The 11,439-nt window shown below is 43.4% G+C and overlaps 1 protein-coding gene across 3 annotated transcripts; it reads left to right on the plus strand.

The window, feature by feature from the left end:
* Positions 1-6,745: 6,745 nt before the first annotated feature.
* On the plus strand, positions 6,746-10,796 carry LOC148031744 (glutamate decarboxylase 4-like). Of its 3 annotated transcripts, none has more exons than XM_087685381.1 (7): positions 6,746-7,110; positions 7,200-7,404; positions 8,177-8,356; positions 8,514-8,728; positions 8,987-9,240; positions 9,358-9,410; positions 9,779-10,794. In XM_087685381.1, exons 1-7 carry the CDS (start codon positions 6,992-6,994, stop codon positions 10,277-10,279), a joined length of 1,527 nt encoding a protein of 508 aa, XP_087541507.1. In that variant the 5' UTR covers positions 6,746-6,991; the 3' UTR covers positions 10,280-10,794. The 3 variants fall into 3 exon arrangements, with proteins under 3 accessions (XP_087541507.1, XP_087541506.1, XP_087541508.1); XM_087685380.1 differs by having other exon boundaries at positions 8,177-8,377; positions 9,779-10,791; XM_087685382.1 differs by lacking the exons at positions 6,746-7,110; positions 7,200-7,404 and adding an exon at positions 7,661-8,044 and having other exon boundaries at positions 8,177-8,377; positions 9,779-10,796.
* Positions 10,797-11,439: the final 643 nt, after the last annotated feature.

Below are 11,439 nucleotides of genomic sequence, written 5' to 3' on the forward strand. Positions count from 1 at the left end.
GAGCCTCAACAAATCTACCAATCAAAACTGCAGCTTGACGCCTCCAAACCGCCTCAACCTAGCATTACTAATGCCCCTAAGGTCTCACAAGCATCTAGCAGTACAACATCTACATCACAACCCATGCCTAATGAGCAAGTGACTACATTTCTCCCTCAAAAGCAACCAAAATCGCCAACCTCAACTGTAGACCTATCTAATCTAGTCAAACCTCAATCTCTCATAGGCCTAAAACCCTCTTATAAGTGACAATGAATTATTACCTTGGCCTCGAACTTAGTTGAAAATACGGGGGATGACTTGGTTACTTGCCTTCGACATTTGGATGCTACCTTTACTACACTTGCTAAAAGTTATGACCAATTAGACCTAGGCCTTTTAGAATAGCCTTTAGCAATGGAGGTACGTACACTGCCTCGCTCTTGGGAGGAATCAGAATTTGTATTTGTTAAAGCTCCCCATGCAACCAAAGAGCTAATTGCCACTGAGATTTCCCACGAGCAAGCACACAAATTATGACTCATCACATCATATGACATGAGCATGGTCCCTACCACAAACCAGGAAATTGAAGAGTTTAAACAGCTTGCTAACAACGACTCCTCTTTCTTGCAAAAATGGTATGCTCTCCGGCTTCAATGGGAGCTAGAGGGCCACCAAATCATGGCCAACAATGAGCAAAGACATGCAATCAAAGCCTTAGAGTAAATCCCAACTTTGTAGCTCCAACCTTCTATCGGGTATTGACCACCATTCGCAACCGACCCCTAGAAGAGCACATCATGATGCACCCCTATTTAAATGGCATTTTGACTGAGGAGGAGTTGCACATTTCCAATCAAATAGACTCCAGTGACTTCCTAATGGATGTCCTCACTTACATCACCCACGTAGGCATCTGACCTGCCGACATGGACCACTATGCTACCATGGAGTACAACCCTCGATCATAGGATTTGGTGGGGTCTTGACTACCATCATCAAGGAGGCATTGGGGAAAGCACAAGGCAAAGAAGAAGTTGGTGAGACACTAAATAGGTCACCTCCCCACCATGAGTAGGAACAATCCAATGAGAGAACTATGAGTGACAAAGAAGGAGAACAAGAAACACAGTCTAGCCAACCACGGAGGGCCAAAAAGTCCAAGAAGAGAACCCCCCAAGAGAAGGTGAAACAAGAGAGAAAGAAAAAAGAGAAATTCAATCTGCAGAAGGCACAAAGAGAATTAAAGAAGGTAGAGGAAGAAAAGAAAAGAAAAGAAAAGAAAAAGTTGAGTTGGAGAAGATAAAAGAGGATTCCAAGAAGGCCAAGGAAGAGAGGAGAGGAGAGCAGAAGAAGAAATAGAAGAGCTACGAATGAAGGAAGAAGAGGACATAGCTAGAGCCACATGTATGGCAACAGAGCGGCAGTTCAGGCAAGAAGAGCTAGCTGCCATGAGCCCATACAGAGAAGAAGGCCCGAGAACGAGTACCCAAGAGCTAGAAATCACATCATCCCCAATAGCAAAAGGCAAGGGCAAGGACTTGATTGATTCTATTCCAGTTATCCTAGTGCATATCACCACAATCTCTACATCCACCCAAGGCACTTCAACCACAGTAGATGCAAGTAATCTTATGGCCTGGGTGCAGTTTCTAGTCAATAAAATGATAGCTCATGATGCAAGTTGAGGAACCCTAGTGGCGGGAATAAAGAGACTGCCAGCTGTGGATGCTAAGTCAAGATAAGATCCCAAGAGATAGAGGATAGAAGCATCCACAATGACTCTCCCTATAACACTGTCGTCGTCCTCTAATTATGATGATTACGTCAAAGAACTCCTTACGCAACTAGAGAGAGCGAAGGAGGAAAAGAAGATGGTTGTTGCTGAGTTAGAAGCCAAGAAAGAGACACTCGCAGCCTTCCAGCTCGAGCCAAAAAGAAATAAGTGCACTAAAGGCAGAACTCAGGGCTAAGAAAAAACAAGAGGAAAGCTGGTGAAAATGGCTTGAAGACGAGAATCAGGAGCTAGTGGGAATTCAAAGGGATTATAAGCTCCTGATCCTGCAACAAGAAGATCTATAAGGGCAGATGGAAAATTTTCCAAAATGCCATGGAGGAGTTTGTAGTAGGAGAAAAAGAGAGGGCCCAAGGATATCAGAAAAACATGGAAAATTTGGAGAAGAGGGTAGTCCTAGAACTAGAAGAGCAGAAGATGCTAAAAAGAGAAATCGAGGAACAAGAGCACAGAATAAAAACCTTAGCTTAAAGGAAAAGTGAAAGCTTGGAGGAGATGAAAAGGAGAGCAAACAAATGGGTGGGCAAAAGTGAAGGAAGAGTAAAAGAGCTAGAGCCGTTGACCCCTTGCAGAAGGTGACAAGGTGTTAGCAGAAAGCAGGGCAGAGGCCATGAAAACAAGCTTGGAAGCCCAACAACGCGCTTTCCTCAATATTAGCTTGGATGTTACACAATCAGAAGAGGAGGAGGCCATTGAGTCACTAAAGAAAAAGCTAAAGATCGCCCGCAAGGCTCTAAAACATGGGCTGCACATCCAACCATAAGCAAGAGGAGCCACCTTGAGCCTACAGGACCAAAGAAGCTACTTGCTAAGGGCAGGCTTGACAATCCAAGATGTGGACTCTCTAGGAGTCACGGAAGGAGAGTCACAAGAACATAGGGGAGAGGAGGTGTAAATGCCGACCGAAGAAGCAGGACCAAGTTTTGAAATGGGGCAACAAGACGAGGACTTAGTTCCCCAGCCTCCCTCTCCACAGCCGAAAGTACAATAGGAGGTAGACACCACTGCTGAAAGAAAAGCAAAAATTGAAAAGAAAAGATTGAATATGCTGGACCAAGCATAGAGGAGGCTGAGAGCTCAACCAGTAGTGGCCCTAGAAGCGCCCACCATCCCTCTAGGAGAAGAATATTTCCCAGTAGATTGGAATGCAAAGCTCATAATATGGGAGCAGAAAGAGAATGGTCGTGAACCCTTCGACTTTAATTTCTGATTCCCCACCACATTGAGTAGAGTGCTATCAACCAAGGTGGTGGAAAAGGTGATTAATGTAGGAAGAACGCTAGGAGATAGGTGGGTTGCTAAAAGAGAGAAGAATCCTACCTTATGGGGAACAGAGGCTCCTAGCTACTAGGAGAACAACGTCATGGAAGTGCCCAGAATAGTGAAAGGCTACGAGTGCCATCCAAGGTGGAGAAAAAGAATCTGGGATGGCAACATAGATGCCTAGATGTCATTTTCCAACACCCTACCCTTTGAAAGAGATAACCCCACTTACATGCCATATCCTAGAAGGGTAGGAGTGGACTTCAATCCAGACATCCATGGTCAATATGACTTTCCAAGAATCCATAATGTCAACACCACTAAGCCCAAGGAAGCGCTCACCTTTTCTAAGCACGACTTATATGCCTCAATTGACCATTTCCTTAATGAGTTTAGCTCCAGACCTCACTTTTCTCACAACTTGTAATTACCTTAGGCTCCTTAGAGTATTATTAAGGCAAGATCCTACTCCATAAGAATACCACCTCCCACCACTATTTTTTTATCTCAATGCCGGCATAGATAGCTGTGCAATGGCTAGGCTAATGATCCGCACTGCCCTCTTACCATCTTCTTGCGTAGCCCTCTTGGAGGACATGAGTGACACTAGCTGCAACCACCCGTTTTTTTTCACAACTCCTCTCAACGTTCGAATGAGCCTAAAAGTATACATATAGGGGAAAAGCTTTCTTAGTAAGTCCCTTAAACCCCCCACTTCTCCCTCTCATGACCACAATGAGGAAGATTAGCTCCTCGTTATAATTTTTTAAAAGAGAATAAGAAAGACGGCAAAAGAAAGAGAAAAGAGAAAAAGGAAAAAAAAGAACAAGAGAACAAAGAAGAAAACCACAAGAAAAAGCAAGAAACTCATGAGTGCCACAGTCAGTGCACCTAGGGGTCCTCGAGTTAGGTGCATCCGGTAGCTTCAATCGGCCGGGCTCCATCCCTAACCCCCTAGCCCATTTTGATTCTCCACTTCACGCTTAGGGCACATCAAGGGTAGGACATACCTAGGGAGGTCACTGTCTCCTATGGCTAGACCTGTCTCCCTAAGCTACACTCACCGCACCTCCCTTCCACACGAACTAGGTCCTCAAATGTGGGACAATACCATCGACCCAACTCCCAATTCCACTAGCACGAGCACAATGCACCACATGGTAAGGTAGACACACTCCCTAGGAAAAGCACTTTTCTTCTCTTTGCAGATAAATAAGAATGCTACCAACCAACGACATTGGAGGCCCTGCCACCCACTCAGCATACCCTCGGCCTCCACCATTGTAATCATTTGACAAGCTTCTCTCCCATGACCAATCCCCACAATGCCCCATCATCAACTCACATGACCACCCTTCAAATCGCCAAGCCCTCATCAACAAAGACTCGTAAGTGCCATGGGACTGGCACTCGACTAGGAGGGGGGTAATGTTAACCCCGATGCGAAACGGGAAAAAGAAAATTCAAAAATATGGAATAATGCAGAAAAAGACAGTCCGACGAACAAATAAGAGAGGAAAGGCCAAAATCACAAAAGGTCAACAAGTCGAAGGCAAAGGCGCATCTTAAAATGCAAAGGTGCCACTAAAATTTTGTAAAAGAGCGCCATGCTCCCTCTGTGCAAATTCTAAAACCTATACAGGGATAGGTGAAGGGATAAAATAACTAGAAGGGAATAGGAAAAGAGGACCTTGGCAAGATGCCTAGTCATGTAAAAAGGGGATGGGTTCCCAAGGGATTTAGGGTTTGTATATAAACTCAAAAAGTAAATGAGAAGCTCATTCTTTAGTGTGTGGCTAAAGTGGCTGCTTCTTCTTCTCTTCTCTCTCCTTCTTGCGTGTGTGTACTTGTGTTGAGAGAGGGAGTGTGAGAGTGTGAGGGAGTGAGTGTGCAAGGTGAGGGACCGGGAAGGAGAAGTTCTCCTCTTCTCTTCTCTTCTCTTCTCTCGTACGCAGCTATAGAGGATGGAGCTTGAGGTTGCTTGAGCTCACATCTAGGATCATGGAGCTACCGGAGTGCTTGAGAGAGAAAGCTACTCATTCAAGCATCAAGGTGAGCTCACTACACACGTAGGATCAAAAGCATGTCGGCTAGGTGAGAGATAGCCATTAGACTTCGCTTGAAACACTTGGCGGTCGAGCACGAGCTCCCACTACATAGAGCTTTGGATTTATGCAAATAACCTTGAGCTTACTTTCACCGAGACCATGGGACACTTACTTCATGTACATACCCTCAATATGTATTGGATGTAGTTACCCTACAATGGGCTGATTTGATCACTTACTTTGGACTTGTCACATATATTTATCAGTATGTTATTAGTTATATTTATATGCTTCTCCGTCATGTATTCAGCTTTGCTCAGTGGGTTATGCATTTGGCTCATGTGTATTAGTTACACTAATAGTACTTGCACACCTAAACACTGTAGATGGAAAGCATCCATCACTGTCACTTTATTCTTTATTCTTTCAATGACATTTGAATAAGGAAGGCCGATCACACATTGTGATTGTTGGAGTTCCTACATACAATGTCTCTCTCTCTTGCTCTCATGCTCCATCCGCCATGGCTCTTGCTTTGCTCTTACTTCTGCTTGTGTGCTTTCACTCGGGCTCTACCTTTCATTTCTAAAGAGTAACCACATACATTTTGCTATACCAATTTTATAGACTCTTTTCTATTGTTTTACTTTCCCATTTTCTCAAAAGTAACCATTCACATTTAGCAATAACAAATTTATAAAATCTTTCATATTGTTTTGCTTCCCTATTTTCTCAATTGGAATTAGTTGCAAATGTATAGAATGTGTACTTTTTAAAATCATCCAGTCCCAATTTAGTAGCTAGAATCATCCAATGTTAGACATGTAGTGCAAGATGTTAGCTTCAGTTGCTTCTTTGGCAAGATTTTAGGGTAATAATAAGACATCTATGCTATATATAATTTACTTGTGGTACCATATTCATCGAACCTCCCAAAGCTTTCTTGAATCTAAAAAATACCTCCAATGAACTTAGAAAGAGAAACACACATATATATACCCCATCCCCAAAAAGGAGCACAAGACAAGATAGGAGCGGTTAGCAAGGTTAGGGCGATGGTGGATTGTGGTAGGTGGAGAGCTACAAGGTAGGGCGTGGCTACCATTGCTCTCTCTCTCTCTCTCTCTCTCTCTCTCTCTCTCCACATCAGCAAGTCTCAGGTGATCAAGTATGAGTGGTGGAAAGAGTGGTGGTGGGTAGACACAAGCAAATGGCTAGAATAATGGATAGGTGGCATTGGACAAATGGGGGACCAATGGTAAGAGTGGATGGCAAGGCAAGCAACAACAACAAATGGATGAGGGCAGAGAAGAAACGAGAGCGGGGGTGATGGTGTAAGAGTGGACAATGGTGGCCTTAGCACATGCAAGATGGTGAAAGAAGAGGATGGTTAGCAATGGCAACAAGGGGAGAGAGAGAGAGAGAGAGAGAGAGAGAGGAGGAAATCTTGTGAGAGAGAGAGAGAGAGGAGAAAAAGTAGAGAGAGAAAAATTAGGGAGAGAGGGATAGAGAGAGATTTGGAGACAAAGAAGGGAAAATAGAGTAAAGTTGAGAGAAAGATGAAAAAAGTGATCTACAATATGTGGGAAAAAACTGTGGCAACTTTGCATTTCTTAGAAAGCAACTTTGCGGCTTTCGTGAAGGCGGCCTAGCATTCCTTATGGCCGAACGGTAGTCAGAAATATCCATCTTCGACTATGAGACGGATGATCGTTGAGACGTGTCGAACCTCTAGCTGTGCCACCTCTTTTAAAAGAATAGTGCACTGATGAAGATGAAGAAGCCACTTGTAGCATTCGAGAGAAGTCCGGATGGAAGGGGCCAGACAGGACTGTGTATCTGTCAAGACCACATGTTTTCACTTCGGAGAGAGAAAGACAGAGAGTGAGATACACGAGATTGGATGATCCAGTTAGCAGCAGCAGTAACAATGGTTCTCAGTACCACCATCTACCGAGAAGAGGATACAGATGTGATTGATTCTGTGTTTGGATCGAGATATGTCAAAAGACCTCCCCCAAAGTAATTATGGGCATCGTTCTCATCAGTAACGATTACAGCATTTACTACAGTTATGTGCTGCAGGATGCATAATTCTTGTTGCCCTGCAGGCATCGCATGGCAAAGGATGAGATATCGAAAGAGGCAGCTTACCAAATAATCAAAGATGAGCTTCTGCTGGATGGAAATCCGCGGCTTAACCTCGCCTCATTCGTAACGACGTGGATGGAACCCGAGTGTGACAAGCTTATTGCTGAATCCTTCAACAAGAACTTCATAGATATGGACCAGTATCCTGCGACAGCAGAGCTGCAGGTTTGATTTGGAGATCTTATGTGCAATCACATGATCCGCGTCTCATTTCTTTGCGTTGGTGCATGCCTTATAGACAGCTTGCCAATTTGAATTAATGATGCTTCGTTGAACAGATACATTGTTGGTTACCCAGGCCGTACGTATTCACTGAATCGGAATCCAATTGTTTGTGGAATATGGCTCCATTCTCTTTAACAATGTTCCCTAATAAGCTGCTTTAGACACGAGCAATGGCTAAGAATGCAAATTATAGTTGCATTTTCAGGAGTTTCCTTGCAGCATTGTCAATGGGAAGTTCTATTTCACAAGATGTTCAGTCGGACTATTCAGGCTGGGTTTTATGTTTGGGGAATGCGGGTGATTTAGACTGCTCGAATGCTCAGGATTGTATACCCAGCTAATCTTTATGGTTTTAAGACCATAGTAGTCTCTATGATTTTCTGAAGCAAAAGAGATCATTGATTGTTTGTCGTGCATTTGTGACCGATTTCCCTTCCAGCTCCACCTACATATCAGATTAATAAGTTCGATATCTTGAAAAGAGATGTGCGTGCTGTGCAAGCGTGCATGTGGTGGAGAGAGGAAGGGGTTCAAAATTTGTTGTTCTCTTTTCCTGCTCTGTTTCTTCTCGTATATGAAGGTTGTAAGCTGCTAAACTAGCCGTGCCTGATTTTCTTAAAAATGTAGAAGTCTTCGAGTGCAAGTTCTCTTGGCCCGGAGACTGCTCTAAGCTCCATTAAAGTTAATGATTCTGCTTGCTGCCTTCAACCAGGACCGTTGCGTCAATATGATTGCCCGCCTTCTCAATGCGCCTTTGTCTGAAGCCGACCAGGCAATCGGCGTCTCCACCATCGGGTCTTCTGAAGCTATCATGTTGGCCGGGCTTGCATTCAAGAAGATATGGCAAAACAAGCGTAAAACAAAAGGGAAGCCAATAGACAAGCCCAATTTGGTAGCTGGTTCTAATGTCCAAGTAACAAGCTCCTTTTAAATGCTTGCTTCATTCCATCTTAAGGATAAATTTGATGAATATACTGGTCAATGAGAGAGAGGACTCTGCTTAGAACCCGAGATTCCTGATGATGATCAATTAGTCTTCCCATTTGCAGGTGTGCTGGGAAAAATTCTCTCGATATTTCGAAGTCGAATTGAAGCAGGTGCATGTAACTGAGGATTGTTTGGTCATGGATCCCTATAAAGCAGTCGATGCCATCGACGAGAACACGATATGTGTTGGTGCTATGTTTGGGTCCACATACAATGGGGAGTATGAAGATGTCAAACTCCTCAATGATCTGTTAGAAAAGAAGAACAAGGAGCTTGGGTAGGTCTCCAAGACCACATCACGCAGATATCTAGCCCACCGACATTTTGTAGTGTCTAATGTCATTCTCCTTAGCATCAACTATGTTGTCAGCAGGTGCTGATTTATCTCATAATACATGTGATATCCCACTGACATTTTGTAGTGTCTAATGTCATTTTCCTTAGCATCAACTATGTCATCAGCAGGTGCTGATTTGTCTAATAATACATGATACTAGCCCTTGCTCTAAGAAATTGGAAATTTTTTGTTATCTAGACTCGATGTACCCATCCATGTGGATGCAGCGTCGGGAGGATTTGTAGCACCTTTTCTCACACCGGAGCTGGAATGGGATTTTAGATTGCCTTTAGTGAGAAGTATAAATGTCAGTGGGCACAAGTATGGTCTTGTTTATCCTGGGATTGGTTGGATTATTTGGCGCACAAAGAAAGATCTCCCTGAGGAGCTGATTTTACATCTGAACTATCTTGGAGGAGATTTGCCCACATTTACCCTCAACTTTTCAAAGAGTAATTACTCATATCGATTGACAAACACACATTCTAGTATCCTTAATTCATTGAATCTTTCTTCCAGCTAATTATTATTGTGCTTGTGTTGATGCATTTGGTGGGGGCATGGGGCAGATGCAAGTAATATCATTGCACAGTACTACCAGCTGATTCGGTTTGGAATCAAGGTGCGCAAGTGTCCTTGCATCTCTCTTCAACACTCCATGTGAGATGAATCATGGCTTTAGTGCTATCATGAACATTGTTACTCTATTATAGCTAGATTTGTCCCTAGTGAAGAGCTTTATACATTACTGTACAGGGTGATTCTCCTCCCCTCTCCTCTCGAGTAGCCTGCAAAGCTCTCCTCACCTAGAAGGAGACTTTAGCTTTGTAGATGATTCTCAATGGCCGAGAAAGCTAAGATCATATTGTTAATTTCCTGAAGGAAATTTGTTTCTTGCGCCACCACTGAGTGTGACATTGATGATAGTTCTGATGTTCGTCTTCCTATTCGTTGATTGATTGATTGCCTACAATTTTGCACGTTTTGCAGGGATACAAGGCGGTTATATCAAACTGCCATGAGAACGCGAGAACTCTAGCCATGAAACTCCAAGAAACCGGACGATTCAAGATTTTATCCAAGGAAATCGGTGTTCCAGTTGTTGCGATTTCCTTGACGGATAAGAGAAACTATGATGAGTATGTTTTATCTGAGAGGTTGAGGGGATATGGATGGATTGTTCCAGCTTACACCATGCCACCTGATGCTGAGCATGTAACCCTTCTCAGAGTAGTGGTTAGAGAAGATTTCAGTCGTGCGCTCGCAGAAAGGCTCATCGGTCACATTTTGGAAGTCCTGAACGACCTCGATAAGCACCCTCCCCGCATCATGGACAGTATTGCGGAAGCTTGGGTTATTGAGAAAGATGAGCGTAAAGAAGATGTGGAAGCGTCTCAGAGGCGCAGGGTCCAAAGTGCTGAACAGGGCGGCCTAAAAGAACAGGACAAGTCTGATCAGAAAAGAAGAAAGACATCTGCAGGAGTCTGTTGAAATAACGTTGGCAGAGTAGAATGCTGCAACAGATTTTTGTACAGCTAGGGAATAATACACATATCAGGCACTGCATTCCTTTTGGTTGGTTGTTACTGGCTGGCACTTGCACTATTGTTGGGTAGGTACCGCATACACGACTTGAACACTTGGGCTTTATTAATAAGATTGTTCCGATATCTCGAATGATACCAATTTGGTGATTCTCTAGCCCACCTTGAAATCCACACACAAATGGTCTCCAAATAAAGCTCATCATGGCTTGTGAAAGAGGTTTCAAGCATTATAAATATATAAGCTGGTAGTGTGATAATTGTTATCACAATATTAGCATGTAAGCCAAGACTCTAAAGCTCCATCATCATATGCAATGCGTTCACCAAAACCGATGATGCCTTCTCCATCTCTTCCATACTCCACACATTCATAATACCATCATCCATTTCAAAGAATTTCAGTGACTAAATTGGTAGATGTGGTTTAAAGTCAAACGTATTGCACCTACAATGTATAGCAAGCATCAACTTGGTGGCATGGGCGCAAGTTGCCCCCTTTTCATCTTCAAATCGTCTTTTTTTCTCTCTTTAAATATTGATTGCCAATCTCGGTGAAGCACGACATAGCCATGCTTTGCATGCAAAATCGAAGGGCCTTAGTTTCAATGATATCGTTTTTGGACCAATTAGCTATTGATGTTAGAAAGTGTTAAAAAGCCCATAAATGATGTTTTTGTTTAGCAGAACGAGAGGCTCCTTTTAATTTTAAGGACTATGGACATTCATTCAATCTCATGTGTATGTATCTAGTCTACGATCTTATTTTACCTTTGTTGGGAGGGGACGCAAGAGAGAGAGAGAGAGAGGAAGGGGGGGCATGTCTCACATACTTGGAGAGGAAAAAGTCAAAAGAAGTGTCGAGGTTGAATTTAGTATGCAGCATGTGCATAAGTGTGATCACTTTTATTGTATGCGCCATATGAGAGAGAGAGAGAGAGAGAGAGAGAGAGAGAGAGAGAGAGAGAGAGTGTGTGTGTGTGTGTGTGTGTGTGTGTGTGTGGAGAGGGGGGGATGGCAGATGGGTGAGATGCAAGGGTTTTGTATCTATGCCATGGCATTGCTACCTGAAACATCTATATTGTAAGTAGTAGTGACTCTCAACCC

Source organism: Lygodium microphyllum, chromosome 9 (genome assembly GCF_053477565.2).
Source record: "Lygodium microphyllum isolate KBCC chromosome 9, Lygodium_microphyllum_v1.1.10, whole genome shotgun sequence".
Lineage (NCBI taxonomy): Eukaryota > Viridiplantae > Streptophyta > Polypodiopsida > Schizaeales > Lygodiaceae > Lygodium > Lygodium microphyllum.

What these genes read in the sequence shown, in the direction of transcription:
- LOC148031744 (XM_087685380.1), top strand. Translation starts at nt 6,992, where the DNA reads ATGATCCAGTTAGCAGCAGCAGTAACAATGGTTCTCAGTACCACCATC. An exon ending in CTGCGACAGCAGAGCTGCAG is followed by an intron (nt 7,405 to 8,176) that starts GTTTGATTTGGA and finishes GCCTTCAACCAG; the next exon opens with GACCGTTGCGTCAATATGAT. An exon ending in AAGAAGAACAAGGAGCTTGG is followed by an intron (nt 8,729 to 8,986) that starts GTAGGTCTCCAA and finishes TTTGTTATCTAG; the next exon opens with ACTCGATGTACCCATCCATG.